At 43.4% G+C, this 20,725-nt stretch overlaps 1 protein-coding gene across 1 annotated transcript in view; it reads right to left on the bottom strand.

Moving 5' to 3' along the window:
- The window catches only part of LOC132893656 (ryanodine receptor 3), a 476,331-nt gene that overhangs the window by 291,846 nt on the left and 163,760 nt on the right, over positions 1-20,725 (bottom strand). Inside the window, exons 17-21 of the mRNA XM_060932802.1 lie at positions 14,061-14,156; positions 13,624-13,742; positions 11,821-11,954; positions 6,633-6,874; positions 6,278-6,470 (exon numbers count right to left, since the gene is read on the bottom strand). Coding sequence (XP_060788785.1) covers positions 6,278-6,470; positions 6,633-6,874; positions 11,821-11,954; positions 13,624-13,742; positions 14,061-14,156 — 784 coding nt within the window. The remainder of the gene's footprint in view (positions 1-6,277; positions 6,471-6,632; positions 6,875-11,820; positions 11,955-13,623; positions 13,743-14,060; positions 14,157-20,725) is intronic.

The raw sequence follows: 20,725 nt of genomic DNA, 5'->3' as shown, positions 1-20,725 counted from the left end.
TAAAAGCAAACTGATTAATGCATCAGTAATAGGCTACTAATATTAGTTATAATAATAATATAGGCTATTAGTAACAACGATAGTGATAGTATTAAAGACAGTAGTAGATATTTAAAATAATCAGACTAGGCTACTTACAGGGCAAAGGGCGCGTTATCACTGCTCAGCTGTTCGTTTATTAAATAAACAGTGCAGTCGCGCAGTAACCACGCGCCGCTTATCAGATAGAATCACAGATTCCATGGATAGAATAACCCTTCAAAAAAGTGCGACTTATAGTCCGGTGCGACGTATATATGTTTTTTTCGTCTTCATAATGCATTTTTTGGCTGATGCGACTTAAACTCCGGAGCGACGTATAGTCCGGAAAATACGGTATTTTTCTATTAAATATATTTCCAGTGCAACTATTTATGTTGAGGAGACATTGGTATTAATACAATAAAACTGCACAGAAAAAGAAATCCTATTTCATTCCATTAAAAAAAAAAAACACTTCTGGGCAATAAAGCAGAATAGTGCAATAAAGTGGCAAGAAAAAGCATTGAACGCAATAAGAAACCCAGCTGATTGCACTAAATAGTTCTCCTACGTGTGCTAATTAGAATGAGCTGGATTAGTGCATGTTGGTTGGCTGGTTGGTTGGTACGGGTGGCACGGTGGTGTGGTGGTTAGCACTGTCGCCTCACAGCAAGAAGGTTGTGGGTTGGAGCCCAGTGACCGACGGTGGCCTTTCTGTGTGGAGTTTGCATGTTCTCCCCGTGTCTGTGTGGGTTTCCTCCGGGTGCTCCGGTTTCCCCCACAGTCCAAAGACATGCAGGTTAGGTTAACTGGTGACTCTAAATTGACTGTAGGTGTGAATGTGAGTATGAATGGTTGTTTGTCTCTATGTATCAGCCCTGCGATGATGTGGCGACTTGTCCAGGGTGTCTTGCCCATAGTCAGCTGGGATAGGCTCCAGCTTGCCCATGACCCTGCACAGGATAAGCGGTGATGGATGGTTGGTTAGTACTTCCACTTGTTGGAAAAGGGGAACCCACCTCTGAATGCAAGTTAAAAAAAATCGTTGAGCACCAAGCTGTCATGCAAGAAACATCTAAGACCTTCACAAGAAAACTGTTGAATAGCATAGTAACGGCACTGACAGATTTCTCAACTCCTAAAGATTCCTTTAAGCATCATTATTTGCAAGTGGAAGGACCATCACTCAACCATCCACCAGGCACGCACAGGAGCTCCTCAGAAGTTTTCCAACTGAGCAGTCAGAACATTGGTCAGAAGCTAAGAACCACTCAAAAAGAGCTCTAGAAAAAGCTGGAAGCAGTGGGTACAGTTCTCACAGAGAAAACTATAGGCAATGCACTCCACAGACCCTGCCTGCATTCTCAATCACCCCAGAAGACTCCGTTACTGAAGAAAAGGTGTGTCATCCTGTATCATAGCATAGCATACCTACTGTAAAGTTCAGAGGTGAAAGCCTCATGGCATGGTGCGGTTTCTCTTCTTATGGTACCAGCAGAATCCAAATTATCAAAAGGAAGATGAATGGAGTTATGGACTGGAAAAGTTTTGAGAAGAATCGGTTGCCATCAACTTGGATGACAAGGCATGACTGGAATTTCCAGCAGGACAACGATCCAAAATATACTCCTAAGGAGACTCTCAATTGGTTCCATAGACTAATAAAGGTGTTGGAGTGGTCCAGTCAATCCAGACTTAAAGCCAATAGAAAATTAGTTGAATGAATTGAAGATCACTGTGGCAGCGGGGGCGTGGTCAAGCGCCGGTCTGTGACAGGAGGGCGGAGTTGGGGAAGGTAAGTGGCAGAATCACTACACCTGAGTGTAATTAACCTGTGTTTTGTGTGTGTTCTCCCCAGTAAACCGCGCCCTATTTAAGGAGGGAGAGTGAGAGCGGAGGGGAGCTTGCCGAGAGGAGTACACGGAGTGTGTGTGTGTGTGTGTGTGTGTGTGTGTGTGTGTGTGTGTAAATCTCCGAGTGTTGCTTATTGAATGCCCGACTGAAAAGTGCGGCAATAAAAACACGATATTCATCCTGATCTCTGTCCTGCCGTCTTCTGTGCTCCACCCACACGTTAAACCCGCTATAATCACGATTTACCATTTCATTTAAAGAGCCAAAATCCCACCTGAACACTGTGAGAGATTAGTTTCTTCATCCAGAAAGCATCTTGAAGTGATCATTGTCAGCCAGGCGAAGTATCCTGTCACAGTGATGCAGGTTGTTGGGAGTGGAGACGGATGTATTTGCAGAAAGAGAGTGTTTATTGAAAAGAAACATATGCAAACAGTCCAGAACAGCAAGCTGAATCGATGTCGAGGAACAGGCAAAGGATCAGGCGAGGCACAAACAGGCTAAACAGGGCTAGACAATATCGGAATCAAAAACACACAACGGGAATCAGGAAACCAGGAGGACGGCACGATGACGAGGCTTGGTAATGTGTGACTTGCAACGCAATACTTCGCGAAGTGAAAGAGTACTGAGCGTCCTTATATGAGCGCGCTGACTGCACCTTAATCCGAGGCTGTTCAGAGCGCGCGTGAGCGTCAGTGAAGAAGACTTCTTCACCAAATAATAAATAAGTTAGTGTGTTCAATACTTTTTTTACTGCATACGCATTTAAATAAATGGAGCACAGTTCAAAGGAACTGGAAGTCATGGTCAAGAGATGAACAGCAGTGAGAAGAAGCCTTTATTTATCACACGTACACTCAAGCACAGTGAAATTTCTCCTCTGTATTAAACCCATCTGAAGCAGTGAACACACACACAGAGCAGCTTATGTTATAGCATTAGGTGTCTTGCTCAAGGGCACTTCAGCCCTGATACACAGGGAGGGGGAAGTGCTGTTCATTCACTCAACTCCCCTCACATTTTTCTTACCAGTCCCGAGATTCAAACCAGCGACCCTTTGGGCCCAAGGCTGCTTCAATAACCTTCTCTAACCTTCAGGCCATGGCTGGCCCCCCATTGCTGAGTTCCAATGCTGAAAGCATTAGTGTTTTATCAGACTGTCTAACCTTACACATGTTGCCACTGCTAGACAGAATTTTATAGAGAACCAGCCAAATTAGAAAACTTAATGCTATTCAAATGCCAGGATTATTAACACGTCCCCTACGTACTCAATGCTCATCTTTAGAGATTCAACTATTTGCACTGGTTATTACATTTTATTCTTAACTCTCATCACGGCAAAGAAAATACACCTGCAAAACGGACACAAGCAAATCAGTGTTTGTGAATACGGTCTGAAATTGAGTCGGCAGTAAGAGGCAATACGAAAGGCTGTTCCCAAGAATGCAATAAAGAAACCTGGCAGGGTGTTTTAAAGCAGCTGAGTAATAAAAGCAATGAGAAACAATTACACCGCAGCGGCGTGTCAGAGCTTAACACCTCAATGTCTATGAAGGCTTATCGAGCTGTAACACTCAAATCTCAAACTAGCTTGTGCACTGGGTTGTGCAAACATACACACACATATTACTCACTGTCTGGCCAAAGATATGTGGACACCTCGCTCGCTCACTCGAGTTTGTTGACGGTGTCGTGGCTGGCTGCTTTACGTCCCGGGGCACCCTCATGCCTGTGTTACCTTCTGGCGCTCCCCTTTTAGTTATGCTGTCATAGTTAGTTCTGCCAGAGTCCCTGCTTGTACTCAGCGCAAAATGTATACTGTTCTTATTCTTTTGGCGACACTGGGCATACCTAACAACCTGTGTTTTCTCTCTCTCTCTCTTCCCCCCCATTCTGTCTGTCCCTCTGAGTTACAGTGGTGCTTGAAAGTTTGTGAACCCTTTAGAATGTTCTATATTTCTGCATAAATATGACGTAAAACATCATCAGATTTTCACACAAGTCCTAAAAGTAGATAAAGAGAACCCAGTTAAACAAATATTATACTTGGCCATTTATTTATTGAGGAAAATGATCCAATATTACATATCTGTGAGTGGCAAAAGTATGTGAACCTTTGCTTTCAGTATCTGGTGTGACTCCCTTGTGCAACAATAACTGCAACTAAATGTTTCCGGTAACTGTTGATCAGTCCTGCACACCGGCTTGGAGGAATTTTAGCCCATTCCTCTGCACAGAACAGCTTCAACTCTGGGATGTTGGTGGGTTTCATCACATGAACTGCTCGCTTCAGGTCCTTCCATAACATTTCGATTGGATTAAGGTCAGGACTTTGACTTGGACATTCCAAAACATTCACTTTATTCTTCCAAAACCATTCTTTGGTAGAACGGCTTGTGTGCTTGGGGTCGCTATCTTGCTGCATGACCCACCTTCTCTTGAGATTGAGTTCATGGACAGATGTCCTGACATTTTCCTTTAGAATTCGCTGGTATAATTTAGAATTCATTGCTCCATCAATGATGGTAAGCCGTCCTGGCCCAGATGCAGCAAAACAGGCCCAAACCATGATACTACCACAACCATGTTTCACAGATGGGATAAGGTTCTTATGCTGGAATGCAGTGTTTTCCTTTCTCCAAACATAACGCTTCTCATTGAAACCAAAAAATTCTATTTTGGTCTCATCCATCCACAACACATTTTTCCAATAGCCTTCTGGCTTGTCCACGTGATCTTTAGCAAACTGCAGACGAGCAGCAATGTTCTTTTTGGAGAGCAGTGACTATGGCATGCCTTGGTCTTGGAGTGATCTTTGTTGGTCGACCACTCCTGGGGAGGATAACAATGGTCTTGAATTTCCTCCATTTGTACACAATCTGTCTGACTGTGGATTGGTGGAGTCCAAACTCTTTAGAGATGGTTTTGTAACCTTTTCCAGCCTGATGAGCATCAACAACACTTTTTCTGAGGTCCTCAGAAATCTCCTTTGTTCGTGCCATGATACACTTCCACAAACATGTGTTGTGAAGATCAGACTTTGATAGATCCCTGTTCTTTAAATAAAACAGGGTGCCCACTCACACCTGACTGTCATCCCATTGATTGAAAACACCTGACTCTAATTTCACCTTCAAATTAACTGCTAATCCTAGAGGTTCACATACTTTTGCCACTCACAGATATGCAACATTGGATCATTTTCCTCAATAAATAAATGACCAAGTATAATATTTTTGTCTCATTTGTTTAACTGGGTTCTCTTTATCTACTTTTCGGACTTGTGTGAAAATCTGATGATGTTTTAGGTCATATTTATGCAGAAATATAGAAAATTCTAAAGGGTTCACAAACTTTCAAGCACCACTGTACATGTCAATCCTGAGATTGAGATGCTGACCTCATCTGCTCCTCAGACCTGCCTGATCTATCCTGATGCTCTACGTCTGGCTGGAGCCTCATCACATTGCTCTTGTCGAGGATGGCCCCATATGGACAGTCAAAAGTCACACCTGGAGGACGCTCTGGACACTTACAGTAATGCTTTTATGGCTGAGGACTACAGTTGACTTGCTAACTTTAGGACTGCAGTTGTCATGAACAGTTCTGCACTCACGTTTCCATCAATGAAGAGTTATAACATCAACGAAACTGTCTTCATGTTAAAACTGTTATAATCACATTGTCTGTTATCACCGAAATGAGGAAGGGTTCCCTTTTCAGTCCGGTTCCTCTCGAGGTTTCTTCCTCATGTCGTCTGAGGGAGTTTTTCCTTGCCTCTGTCACCACACACTTGCTCATTGGGGATAGATTTGGGATAAAATTAGCTCATGTTTAAAGTCATTCAAATTCTGTAAAGCTGCTTTGCGACAACATCTACTGTTAAAAGCGCTATCAAAAGAAACCTGGCTTGACTTGACACCTGCTCATTGCACCTATATGTGGTTCTTGCTACAAAGGTGGAAGCACACGATTGTCTAAAATGTCTTTGTATGCTGTAGCTTGGAAATTTCCATTCACTGAAACGAAGGAGCCCAAACGTGTCCGAGCATGACAATGCTCCGTGCACAAAGCAAGCTCCATGAAGACATGGTTTGCCAAGTGTGGAGTGGAAGAACTCGAGTGACCTGCACTCAACCCTGGGGGTGACCTGGAATGCTAACTGCACCCCAGGACTCCTCACTCGACATCAGTGACTGGCATCACTAATGGACAAATCCCTACAGCCACATTCCAAAATCTAGTGGAAAGCCTTCCCAGAAGAGTGGGAGGTTATTATAACAGCGAAGGGAAGACTAACTCTGGAATGAGATGTTCACAAAGCATGTGATGGTGAGATGTCCACAAACCTTTGGCCATATAGTGTATAATCCCTCTCATTTGTACTATGACATACTTGACACCAGCGGAGAAGCTGACAACAGGGAAGAAGAGACCGTCTGTGTTGAAGCTCTCGAACATGCCTTGAACAGGCTGCCCGTTGATTCGAAAGGAGATGCTTGGAGCTCCAAGATCCAAACAGCAGCTGACCACATCATCTGAGGTAAGTATGTGCTGGTTTACTGAAGCTACTCTTCGTGGAATTCGACCTGACAAAGACATCCAAACATAGACACACAAACATAGACAACTGTCTGAGAACACCGAGGAGGAGTCAGTCAGTGCCTTATCTGTGTCTTCTGTACTTTGGAAATTAAAATCAAAACTTGAGGTTATTTTCCACACTATTCACAATCTATTCGAAAGCATACCTGACCACAAGTGAAGTCCATCAAAGCCATAAGAATAGAGGTCATCTCCAACTCCGTTTCCCCCCCAGCCCTCTCCACCCCCTGGGTAGGGGGCGTAGCCTTTGGAGGAAGCCCACCCGACCCGCAGGTGAGAAGGTTCGCTGGTTACAAAGTGCTCCACCTGGTCTATCATCAGCTCAAAGTACCACTTCTTGTACTGAGCCGAACCTTCCCTCACTCCCAGAAAGATGTTAGGTCTCATGCTACCAGGACAGAAAAGTAAGCAGAAGAGTCAGTTTGTGTCAAAAATCTTAATAAATGATGTAAAAGTGTGTAAATGTATGAGTGGGCTGTTTACAGACATAGTGGAAAGTGCTCACAAAACACTCAGAAAACAGATGCGTTCGAATCAACACTTGGTGTTTTAGTTTAACACACCTTTGCACCTGGTTGTTATTTTTAACATAACCGGCATGTTATAATATTTAAAGGAGAACTGAAGGCAAATTTTTTATCATCAAAATTCTATTTATCTCATTTTATTAAATATCGGAATGCATTTTTGATAGCTATTTCGTCACTGCTATAGCAAGTTATGAGTGTTTGAAATATGCTATGTAATACAGTATATCAGTCCATATGTCAAAGCAATGGCCGTAAACGAGATTCGTCGAGACCTGTCCGGAACATCGTAGGACGGAAGTAAAACGTACAGCGGAAATCAAAGTGACCGACATCTGCCAACGTTGTCATAATCAAGCCGGAAGTTTTGTTTGTTTTGATAGCAATCAGGAAAGTTTGAAAAAAAAGTAGGCAGTAATTGTCATTTAAACTCGTTTTTGTGCAATATTCATCAGTTATTCATCAATATTTATCAGTTTTCAAAATGGCGGCACTGACACCTGGCTGACACGTCACGTTTCGAAGTCTCGCACAAGTCTCGTGAAGATCGTGCGGATGAGCGACGCCTGCCGTGAACCAAACAAACTAAATTCAACATGGCTAAAAACCGAATAGGCCGATAAGTATCATATTTAATTGCAATTAGTTGCCAATATGAGTGATGATATAAGGTTACTAAAACCGAAAACGTAATTGAATAACACGTTAATTAAGAAATAAAGCAAGTTTAAAAATGACTTCAGTTCTCCTTTAAGGCAGTCAATGTGATGACTTGCTAAATGCAAGTACAGTGGCATGCAAAAGTTTGGGCACCCTTACTGAAAACGTCTGTTACTGTGAATAGTTAAGTGAGCAGAAGATGAACTGATCACCAAAAGGCATAAAGGGAAAGACGACACATTTCTTTTCAGTGTTTTTTTTTTGTTGTTTTGTACAGTTGGAGGGTGAAAAAAGAAAAGGAACACCATGTGAAAGTTTGGGCACCCCAATACATTTGAGTTCTCAGGTAACTTTTACAAAGGTTCCAGACCTTAATTAGCTTATTGAGCTGTGGCTTGTTCAAATTCTTCATTAGGAAAGGTCAGATGATGCAGATTTCAAAGCTGTATAAATTATCTGACTCCTCAAACTTTTAGAAGAAGAAACCTTTATTTGGTCACATGCACACTTCAAGCACAGTGAAATTCATCCTCTGCATTTAACCCATCTGAAGCAGTGAACACACGCACACACTCAGAGCAGTGGACAGCCACACTAGAGCACCCAGAGGTTAGGTACCTTGCTCAAGGGCACCTCAGCCAAAGCTGCCTCATGTCAACCTAACTGCATGTCTTTGGATTGTGGGGGAAACCAGAGCACTCAGAGGAAACCCACACAGACAACATGCAAACTCCACGCAGAAAGGCCCTCGCCGGCCGCTGGGTTCAAACCTGGAACCTTCTTGCTGTGAGGCAACCGTGCTAACCACTACACCACCGTGCCGCCCACAAACTTGTCCCTAAAATCAACAGCCATGGGCTTCTCTAAGCAACTCCCTCGCATTCTGAATAATAAAATAATTGATGCTCACAAAGCAGGAGAAGGCTACAAGAACGTAGCAAAGTGTTTTCAGGTAGCTGTTTCCTCAGATTGTAACGTTATTAAGAAATGGCAGTTACAAAAACAGTGGCGATCAAGGTGAGGTCTGGAAGATGAAGAAAACTTTCTGAAAGAACTGCTCGTTGGATTGCTAGAAAGGCAAATAAAAACCCCTGTTTGACTGCTTGTAGAACTGGAAGCCTTTTGCAAGGACGAATGTGTGAAAATCCCCCAGGTAAGAACTGAAAGATTATTAGCTGGCTACAAAAAGTGTTTACAAGCTGTGATACTTGCCAAAGCGGGTGTTACTAGGTACTAACCATGCAAGGTGCCCAAACTTTTGCTTTGGGCCCTTTTCCTTTTTTGTCATTTTGAAAATGTAAAGGATGAAAATAAAAAAATTGTTTTTGCTTAAAATATAAAGGGAACGAGTCATCTTTAACTTTATGCCTTTTGGAAATCATTTCATCTTCAACTTGCTTAACTGTTCACAGTAACAGCAATTTTGACCAGGGGTGCCCAAACTTTTGCATACCACTGTATATATTTAAATGTAGCCTAAGAGCAAAAACTACTTTATCTCACCTGGTCAACACAAAATAAATAAATAAATAAATAAATAAAAATAGAAAGCGTTTTACTTTTTTAGAGCTGTCAAATTCTCTCATCTGACTGGTCAAAAAGGTGTTGATTAATTTTCTGTAACAGCAGCTCTGACAATAGTGCCAGCTATAATTCATGTTACAGTTTTATTTTAATGCAGTGATTATAATATTTCATCACTCCTGTAGAAACAGCTCATTCATAGGGACGTGTATACTAGATGGTCAGCACCAAGCGGCATGGCACCAAATCACAACTCCACGCCAGTTCCCTTCCAGACTCGGTTTATCTAAAGCACCCCACGGCATACAGACATGGCTGCTGCAGACTTCAACTCCCACTAACCATCTCCACAAACCCCATGAACGCTTGCATGTTCATTACACACACCTGGAGTCAGTTTGTACTCAGTCACAGCTCCCAGCATGAAAGGGCTCTGCACTCACAACCACATCACGAAGTATTGTCGTAACGTTCCGTACTGACATTGCTAAGCCATTTGTTTTGTCATAGTCTCCTCAGTTTGGGGCCTTAACCTCATCTCTGATACCCTGTTTGTTAATCGGCTGACATTTGCCTGCTGATTGACCGTCGTTCTCGCCTCATGTTTTTTGGACCTGTCTGCCTTCTCTGTAAATCAACTTTGTTCTGCACTGGTATCCGCCCGCAGTGTCTGCTCATACCACACATAAAACTCCAAGTTAATGAATGGCTTCAAAACATGTTGTGATTTAACTAAATGTTTTCTGTAAGCCTATGGTCACACTACAGCTCGTGATGCTTAGCGATGGGTCATTGATGAAAATGAGGCGTTCTGGTAGCGATGCATGGTGATATACAGGCGAGCTAAAAGTTGTGGTCACACAGCAGGCGAACACTCAACTGTCATGCTTTCGCGCGCTCGAGTGGCCACGCTCGCTCACAGGACCCAGTCGTTATGGGAAACACCTGATGCTGATTTGAGCGCAATCAGCACACGCATGTCACGTTTGTTTCTAGCCACGTTTATGACTCTGCTTTCGGTTGTGTTTTGTTACTCTGACCTTGCCTTGCATTTTGTCTTTGTAAATATCACACCTGCTAATAAACACTCTTCCTGCACTTATATCCATTTACCGCTGCATACCTGACAGAATAATTCGCAAAGTCTCTGTGAAAACAGTGTCCTTATATGCGCATACTGACTGCGCTCAAATCAGTATCAGGTGTTTCCCATAATGACTGGGTCCCCAAATGTAAATGCACTTTTTAAGTCTTGGTAAAGGTTAAGCTATGCCAAGCTGCTGTGTTGATGAGACTCCTGTGAGCATCTGGAACATGGATTCAAGACAAATAAATCTCAAGAGGCTTGATGTTTCCCCAAGCTTCAAGACGTATTCCCAAACCCATCTGCGCGTATTTGCTGCTTAGTTCGCTGATGAAAATATCGCCACCAAATTTCGATTCATGCACTGAAATTTTTTGCGACGTTTTTGGCCACTCACGAGGCGAAGACACACCAAAAACAACTCGCGATGCTCGGAGAACATTCGCCATGCATCACGCGATTGCTGGCAATGCTACCAATTTTTCATCACCAAGTATTCCCAAACCCATCGCGAGCTGTAGTGTGACTAGGGCCAAAGGATGCATTTATATAATATTTATGGGAAGCGTTTCAGGTGCGAGTGCTTTTCCGACATGTTATAGCTATTATAATTCCACAATATTAAATGGTTATAAACCACGATGAGTTGTTCATTCATGAATTAAAAATTATAATCACTGACAAACTGCTGTAGTATAAGAGGAATAAAAGCTGCAGTTATTGGACAATAAAGGACCTCTGCATCATGATGGCCCCATCACACCACACTAATGTTCACTATTGTCCATGCAACATCATGTTTGACATGTTTCAACAGCGTGCCTCATCATGTTTTATTCCTTATGCAATGTAGATAAAAGAGCACAACGTCCAGTTTTTGTGTCAAACACTATGCCGTATTAATTATCAGGTTTTAGTATAAATACGCAGGTGATTATAGAAAATCACACCCACTGATTGGTCGAGAAATTCGGACTATTTCTCAATAATCACCTCGAGCAACTCGACAAAATGGCGGCCAATCGCTTCGTCACCGTAAGTGAGGAAGAATTACAGATTATGAATGAAAATGCTATTCCTAAAAGCACTAAAGATGCTACGAAGTTTGGTCTAAAACAATTCAAAGGTAAGGTGGAATTGTGATTTATTTGTATCTATTTCAAAACAAAGTATTTTAGGAGTCAGCATTGATAAGTGACACAAGTCTGCGTGTGCCTTTATTACATTTGCATGCCGGTTTTGAAGTTTGAAATATTTTTTTAATACAATTTTTAAACATTTTTTTAAAAAGAATCACCTGTGTATTTATACGAAAACAATTATCCACCTCAGGCTCAGTGAATATTAGTGAACAGTGACCTTGACTTCAACTTCGTCTCAGTTATTATTCACCGATATTCACTTCACCTTCGGTGAATAATTGTTAAATAATGGTCCATAAATGGCATGATTACCAAAAAATGTACATCTGACCTATAATCAGCTGTGTAGTTCCATAATTTTGTGCAGTGACCATGACAGAAATCTTTTTTTCTTTACCTTTGGACATCATTGACCAGCCGTGTCTGGAGTAGCAGGTCTCGTTTTGGGAGCAGGTGATCGCAGATGAGGTTCTGATTGGCTCGCACAGCTACTCCATTACAAACACAGAGTGAGCACAGGACATCTAGGATCTTATGACAAATAAAAAGGGACAAAATGAGGTCAGAAACACACTAGTGGCCATATCTTGACAAACCGGATTCATTCAGTATGATGTGATGATCCTCCTTCATGCAATCAAGACATCAACATTAAGTGGTATATTCCCAATGTGTACTTTCAGCTTCATAACCAGATAAGCTGGTACATCTTCTGAAATCTGAATATCGTATGAATAATAAGAAAGAAGAGGGTCTCATTAATATTTTACATGCTGTAAGCAATCCGATGAAACGAAACATAACATGTTTTTCTCTTTCACAGGAATGTTACAAGATTGCCCAGAAATTGTCCTGAACTAGAAATAAGTGGTAAGTAAGAAATACAAAATAAATTTGGAGATATACTCTTGGGGTATGTCTCTATTAGCTTAGCACATCTAGCCACTGGGATTTTTGCCCATTCCTCAAAGCAAAACTGCTCCAACTCCTTCAAGCTAGATAGGTTGCATCGGTGTCCAGCAATCTTCAAGTTATGCCACAGATTCTCAATTGGATTGAGGTCTGGGCTTTGATTAGGCCATTCCAAAACATTTAAATGTTTCCCTTTAAACCACTCATTGTCCTGCTGGAATGTGAACCTTCATCCCAGTCACAAACCTCTCTGGCCGACTCAAACAGGTTTTCCTCCAGAATTGCCCTGTATTTAGTTCCTTCAGTCCTGACCAGCTTTCCTGTCCCTGCAGATGAAAAACATCCCCACAGCATGATGCTGCCACCACCATGCTTCACTGTATCACTGCTTCACTGAGAATCTCCTTCCATGTGTTTGGGGAGTCTGCCATATGCTGTTGGGCAAACTCCAAACATGTTTTCTTTTTTTTTTCTTTAAGCAATGGCTTTTTTCTGGCCACTCTTCCATAAAGCCCCACTCTGTGGAGTGTACGGCTTAAAGTGGCCCTATGGACAGATACTCCCATCTCCGCTGTGGATCTTTGCAGCTCCTTCAGTGTTCTCTTTGGTGTCTTTGTTGCATCTCTGATTAATGCCCTCCTTGCCTGGTCTGTGAGTTTTGGTGGGTAGCCTTCTCTTGTCAGGTTTGTAGTGGTGCCATATTATTTCCATTTTGCTATAATGGATTTAATGGTGCTCCCTGGGATATTTAAAGTTGGGGATATTTTTTATAACCCAACCCTGATCTATACTTCTCCACAACTTTGTCTCTGACCTGTTTGGAGGCTCCTTGGTTTTCATGTTGCTTGCTTAGTAGTGTTGCAGAGTCAGGGTCTTCCAGAACAGGTTGATTTATACAGACATCATGTGACAGATCATGTGACACTGTGATTGCACACAGGTGGATCTTAATCAACTAATTATGTGACTTATGAAGTGAATTGGTTGGACCAGCTCTTATTTAGGGGTTTCATACGGAAGGGGGTGAATACCTATGCACACTCCAGATTTCCGTTTTTTCATCTTAATTATTGTTTGTGTCACAATAAAAAAAAAAAAAATAATAAAAACTACTTGCACCTTTAAAGTGGTAGGCATGTTGTGTAAATCAAATGGTGCTAATGCCAAAAAAATCCATTTTAATTCCAGCTTGTAATGCGACAAAACAGGACAAACACCAAGGGGGATGAATACTTTTGCAAGACACTGCAGATGATCAGTAATGCAAAAGGAAACGGCAGAATCTAACCTTGTGGTTGCGGCCATGTTTGTATAGCAGAGAAATGATAGATTTGATATGTCCTCTCTGAATGATGTTAAGTGCCTCTGGGCTTTCAATTAAGATGCAGTGAAGGACTTCCAGGATCCCTGAAGCACAGAATCAGTTATTAAATCTCCGGTGCAGGAGAATCAATAGGAAAACAAGACAGCATATAAGAAAATTGTGTTTCAAAGAGATGATGCAGTAGATATTCCAATGAATATAGATCTGCTCGTAAACGTATGTGACGTGCATGTAGGGAGATGAAGTTACAAACCGGCAAGGCAGCCAAATCAAATCTGTCACGCTGACAACAAATAACACACACTATACAGAATAACTCATATTCAAAAAACCAAGATTGAAAACAAAATGCATCCAAGTCTGTGTGTGAGTGAAAATAATGGCAGAGGGGTCTGTTCTACCTGAGGATGACTCTAGTCTCTCCAGCTTGCTGACCAGCCAGTCCAGGTTTTGGGAGAACTGTGTGCAGTTATTTCTATTTCCTCGGATCAAAGCAGCTAAAAATCGAACGGCAAAAACAGAGAGGGAAGATAACTTGTTACCCAGTAAACACATGCGTACTGTCAAGAAACTCTCTAAACGTTCATCTCTTAAATCAAAACACACATCCTCAAGTTTATTACCTTGCTGGAAGACATGTTAACAGCTATTTTACAATTTTATTAAACATCACCCTCCTCCCAAAGACAGACCAAGTGCATATTAGTCAGCTCTTTTTTCATGGACAGTATATTAATTAAAATACATCATCTACTGTGGATGACCTGAGGCTATGAGAGGATGAAGATTTGAAGCAAAGTGTCGGGGTCAAATCGCTCGGACCAGCTGGGAATGGAGGAAAAGATGGTGCATCTAAAATTCTAAACTGATGCAGACGTGGCTGTGTATATGATGTGTGTGTTCTTGTACGCATATGTTGGCAGCTGAAGACTGCAGCCGAGATGTGGCGAGCACACTAATTCTCCTTCTTTAGCAAAGCGTTATCATGCTTTTAAATGCCATGTGAAGGACGCAGATTTGAAGCCCAATCTAGCAACCAGGAAACAAAATGTCCTAATAGGCAACAGAAACCTCCAGAGCAGAATGTCAATAAAAGTGCTAGAATATTTCTAAAATGTATACACACACCAAATGTTTACATATGAAATAAATAGGTGTCTGTTTTTAATATGGACATATCAATACATCTGCCTTTAGAAATTTGAGCCAACTTGGAATTTATCACATATTTGTCAAGTTTGTTTGAGAAAACAGAAAAGGTGTAACCCTTTCATCCAAAAAAAAAGCTACTTGTGGTTCTGTCCTCTTACAGTGTCTTGCAAAAGTATTCATCCCCCTTGGTGTTTGTCCTGTTTTGTTGCATTACAAGATGGAAAACTGCTCCAACTCCTTCAAGTTAGATGGGTTGCGTTGGTGTCCAGCAATCTTCAAGTTATGCCACAGATTCTCAGTTGGATTGAGGTCTGGGCTTTGATTAGGCCATTCCAAGACATTTAAATGTTTCCCTTTAAACCACTCCAGTGTAGCTTTAGCAGTATGTTTAGAGTCATTCTCCTGCTGGAATGTGAACCTTCATCCCAGTCTCAAACCTCTGGCCAACTCAAACAGGTTTTCCTCCACAATTACCCTGTATTTACTGCCATCCATCTTTCCTTCAGTCCTGACCAGCTTTCCTGTCCCTGCAGATGAAAAACATCCCCACAGCATGATGCTTCCACCACCATGCTTCACTGTAGGAATGGTGTTCTCAGGGTGTTGGGTTTGCGCCACACATGGCATTTCCCATGATGGCCAAAAAGATCAACTTTAGTCTCATCTGACCAGAGAATCTTCTTCCATATGTTTGGGGAGTCTGCCACATGCTGTTGGGTAAACTCCACACGTGTTTATTTAGGGGTTTAGCTCTTATTTAGGGGTTTCAAACGAAAGCGGGTGAATATCTATGCACACTCGAGATTTCTGTTTTTTTCATCATAATTATTGTTTGTGTCACAATAAAACAACAATTTGCACCTTTATAGTTGCAGCTTTCCTGTCCCTGCAGATGAAAAACATCCCCACAGCATGATGCTGCCACCACCACGCTTCACTGAAGGAATGGTGTTCTCAGGGCGTTGGGTTTGCGCCACACATGGCATAAGTTCAATTTTTGTCTAATTTGACCAAAGAATCTTCTTCCATGTGTTTGGGGAGTCTGCCACATGCTGGTGAGCAAACTCCAAACCTGTTTTTTTATGACTTTTTTTTCTGGCCACTCTTCCATAAAGCCATGCTCTGTGGAGTGTACAACTTAAAGTGGTCCTATGGACAGATACTCCCATCTCCACTGTCGATCTTTGCAGCTCCCTCAGCATTATTGTTGGAGTCTTTGTTGCATCTCTGATTAATCCCCTCCTTGCCCGGTCTGTGAGTTTTGGTGGGTAGCCTTCTCTTGTCAGGTTTGTAGTGGTGCCATATTCTTTCCATTTTGCTATAATGGATTTAATGGTGCTCCGTGGGATATTCAAAGTTTGGGATATTTTTTATAACCCAACCCTGATCTATACTTCTCCACAACTTTGTCTCTGACCTGTTTGGAGGCTCCTTGGTTTTCATGTTGCTTGCTTAGTAGTGTTGCAGAGTAAGGGTCCGTCCAGAACAGGTTGATTTATACAGACATCATGTGACAGATCATGTGACACTTTGATTGCACACAGATGGATCTTAATAAACTAATTATGTGACTTATGAAGCGACTTGGTTGAATCAGCTCTAATTTAGGGGTTTCATACGAAAGGGGGTGAATACTTATGCACAGTCCTGATCTCTGGTTTTTCATCTTAATTATTGTTTGTGTCACAGTAAAAAAAAAAAAAATCCATTTTAATTCCAGCTTGTAATGCAACAAAACAGGACAAACACCAAGGAGGATGAATACTTTTGCAAGACCCTGTACGCTTTTGAGAAATCATCCAGGTTTTTTTTAATAAGGTTTGTATGAATGTGTAATCAAGGTACCTTTCAAATTTTTTTCTGTAGCTCATTAATGTGTACATGCATGGGTGATTGTTGTTTTTTTTTGTGTGTGTGTGTGATGCACTACGATCTATAAGTTAAGGTTTCAAATAGGTACAGCAATGCCATTGTTATTTGTGAGGGGTTAGGAAAGGACATCAGCTGCCACATCAGACACTGATGAGGATAGATGGCATACTTCATCATGGATTCAGAGGCCATCTGCTGAGAAAACATCTCGGCTGCACAGTGTGTGTGTGTGTGTATGATCATAAGACACTGCGATCCCCAGTGAAGGAGAAAAATCTCTTCACTATATTAAAGCTGGGATGCTGAACCAAAAAAGGAAAGGAAAATGGAGGTAAAGAAAATTGTGTGTGTGTGTGTGTGTGTGTGTGTGTGTGTGTGTGTGTGTGTGTGTGTGCATAGAACCCATAAACTGATATAAAACACAAATCCTCACTACATATTGAATGTAGTCACATTTATCTGTGTATGAATATGAGATTACAATAAAACAAATATGAATATAAATCTGCCAATAGAAGAAAACAATTTCAAGCTTTTTATTTAAAAAAATGTACAGAAATACTGTATGCATAATTGTGTATTTTGTGATTTTAGTATGATAAGGTTCTGTCTGGATGAAAAATGAAGGGCAGCTTGAGCATTACAGTATGAAGGTCACTATTTTTATCATAAACTCACAAGAAGGCACACTTGTCTATATTCAAACATTTCCACTTGCGAAGAAAAAGTTATTTCTCAGTAAGAGTCCCTGACTGAACCATAAGGTCCTCAAGCTGCCAGAAAATCACACAGCCAACATTCTATTAAAGGAAAACGTGATTTCAACTGTATGCAAACTTTGTATACAGTGTCTTGCGAAAGTATTCATCCGCCTTGGTGTTTGTCCTGTTTTGTCGCATTACAAGCTGGAATTAAAATGGATTTTTGGAGGGTGAGCACCATTTGATTTACACAACATCCATACCGCTTTAAAGGTACACTTTTTTTTTTTTTATTGTGACACAAACAATAATTAAGATAAAAAAAAGAGAAATCTGGAGTGTGCATAAGTATTCACCCCCTTTCGTATGAAACCTCTAAATAAGAGCTTGTCCAACCAATTCACTTCATAAGTCACATAATTAGTTGATTAAGATCCACCTGTGTGCAATCAAAGTGTCACATGATCTGTCACATGATGTCTGTATAAATCAGCCTGTTCTGGAAGGACCCTGACTCCGCAATATGACTAAGCAAGCAACATGAAAACCAAGGAGCACTCCAAACAAGTCAGAGACAAAGTTGTGGAGAAGTATAGATCAGGGTTGGGTTATAAAAAATATCCCAAACTTTGAATATCCCATGGAGCACCATGTGGCAGCGGGGGCATGGCCAAGTGTCGGTCTGTGAATGGAGGGTGGAGTCAGGGAAGGTAAGTGGTGGAATCACTGCACCTGATGGGAATTAACCTGTGTTTGTGTGTCTTCCCCAGTGACCGCGCCCTTTAAAAGGAGAGAGAGAGCAGAGAAAGGGAGCTCTCTCCCCAACCAGAAGACTTGTGTGCGCGCGCGTGTGTGGCTGGGAGAGTGTAGAAAAAGTCTTAGCTGAAAAGCTGGAAATAAAGAGTTTTGAGAACTCAGTTCTCGCCTGCCATGCTTCTGTGCTCCACCCACCTGGTCCGATACAACAGTGGTGCCGAAACCCGGAACGGAGCACAGAAAGGAACAGCCCCATGGAGTCCTCCCCCTGCCAGGACCTGGTCCATGCCCTCGCCATGGCCCAACAGACCCAGCACCAGGCGCTGATCGCCCTCCGGAAGGAGCAGGAACAACGGTTCGAAGCCCTGGTACTGGCGCAAAAGGAAGATCGCCAGGCGTTCCAGCACCTGCTCACGTCGGCGGGGTCCATGATCCCCACCGCCACGGACCCTCCCCACCTCACCCTAACGAAGATGGGTCCGCATGACGACCCCGAAGCCTTCCTCGCTCTTTTTGAGCAGGCAGCAGAGGCGTGGGTTTGGCCGGTGGAACAGCGTGCGGCGCGCCTCCTTCCCCTGCTAACGGGCAAGGCGCAGCTGGCTGCACTACAGCTCCCCGCCGACAGCCTGCTGGTCTACGTGGACCTCCGCAGGGCCGTCCTCCAGTGCGTGGGTTGCACCCCGGAACAGCAAAGGCAGCGCTTCCGTGCGCTGCGCCTGGAGGAGGTCGGACGGCCGTTCGCGTTTGGCCAGCAACTCCGGGATGCCTGCCGGCGGTGGCTGAGGGCCGACAACCGCGATGCCGAGGGAATCATCGATCGGGTGGCGCTGGAGCAATTCGTCGCCCGGCTTCCGGAAGGAACAGTGGAGTGGGTCCAGTGCCATTGCCCGGCATCGCTGGATCAGGCCATTGAGCTGGCGGAGGACCATATGGCGGCCGTTCTGACGGCAGGACAGCGTGTCTCCTCTTCTTCCCTCTCTTCTCTCTCTCCCTCCCCCTCTGTTCCTTGTCCTCGCCCCATTTCCCCACCGCGGAGGCAGGGGCTGGCTCCACTTCCTTGTCTGTGTCTTCCCCCCCTCAGATGAGTGATCTCCGGAACACCAGTGCAGGGAGAGAGTCTGGGCTGGTATTCTGGCACTGCGGGGAACCGGGGCACCTCCAGCATCAGTGCTCGGCGATGGAGGTGGGCGCGGTGGTCCGGATCCCCGACGCGCCGGGACAGCCCTCAATTGGGCTGGAGCATATCGCATACCGGTGAGTATCCAAGGGGACACGTATCAGGCTTTGGTGGACTCCGGCTGTAATCAGACCTCAATCCACCAAAGCCTGGTGCAAGACAAGGCATTGGGAAGAGCACAATTGGTGAAGGTGTTGTGTGTGCACGGGGATGTTCACAACTACCCTTTAGTGTCGGTCCACATTCTATTTCGAGGGGAAAAATTTAGAGTAAAGGCAGCAGTTAATCCTCCCCTTACCCACTCGATAATTCTGGGGACTGATTGGCCAGGATTTCGGGAATTAATGACGCATTTAGTGAAGAGTGGGGCCTGCCATAGTACAGCGGGGGGAGGTCCCAGAGTGGCATTGGCAGGAGCAGCTGTCACAGAGCCGTCTACGTCATCACCGCGTCAGAGTGAGGAGCAGCCTACTCCTCCTCCTTCTCTCAGGGATTCCCTCGTGGATTTCCCGTTAGAGCAGTCGCGAGACAAGACTCTGCAGCATGCGTTTGACCAAGTGAGAGTAATCAATGGTCAAACACTCCAGCCAAATGCCACCCCGTCCTTCCTCTATTTTTCCATTAATAAGGATAGGTTATACCGAGTGATGCAGGACACTCAGACTAGAGAACAAATAACACAACTTTTAATCCCAAAGAGCTGCCGGGAATTTATATTCCAGGCGGCTGACTTTAATCCCATGGGCAGACACTTGGGGCAGGATAAGACACTAGCCCGAATAATGGCCCAGTTTTATTGGCCAGGGATTCGCGGCGATGTCCGTAGGTGGTGTACGGCGTGCCGCGAATGCCAGTTAGTAAATCCCACGGCCATTCCAAAAGTGCCTTTGCGCCCTCTGCCATTAATCGAGACCCCATTCGAAAGAATCGGAATGGATCTCGTCGGGCCATTAGATCAGTCAACCCGAGGATATCACTTTATTTTAGTTCTGGTGGACTATGCAACACGATATCCGGAAGCAGTGCCTCTTCGCAATATCTCAGCACGAAGTATTGCAGAAGCGCTCTTCCACGTCATCTCCCAAGTCAGAATCCCCAAAGAGATTCTGACTGATCAAGGCACTACATTCATGTCACGCACACTGCGCAAACTGTATGGGTTACTGGGAATTAAGCCTATCCACACCAGCATTTATCACCCACAAATGGATGGCTTAGTCGAACGGTTTAATCGCACCCTCAAAAACATAATTAGAAAATTTGTAAGCGAAGACGCACGCAACTGGGATAAATGGCTCGAGCCCCTGTTATTCGCAGTGCAAGAGATCCCACAAGCCTCCATGGGGTTGTCCCTGTTCAAATTATTATACAGGCGTAAGCCGCGTGGCATTCTGGATGTGCTACGGGA

Source organism: Neoarius graeffei, chromosome 11, assembly GCF_027579695.1.
Source record: "Neoarius graeffei isolate fNeoGra1 chromosome 11, fNeoGra1.pri, whole genome shotgun sequence".
NCBI lineage: Eukaryota > Metazoa > Chordata > Actinopteri > Siluriformes > Ariidae > Neoarius > Neoarius graeffei.
This window is presented reverse-complemented; position numbering and strand designations above follow the sequence as displayed.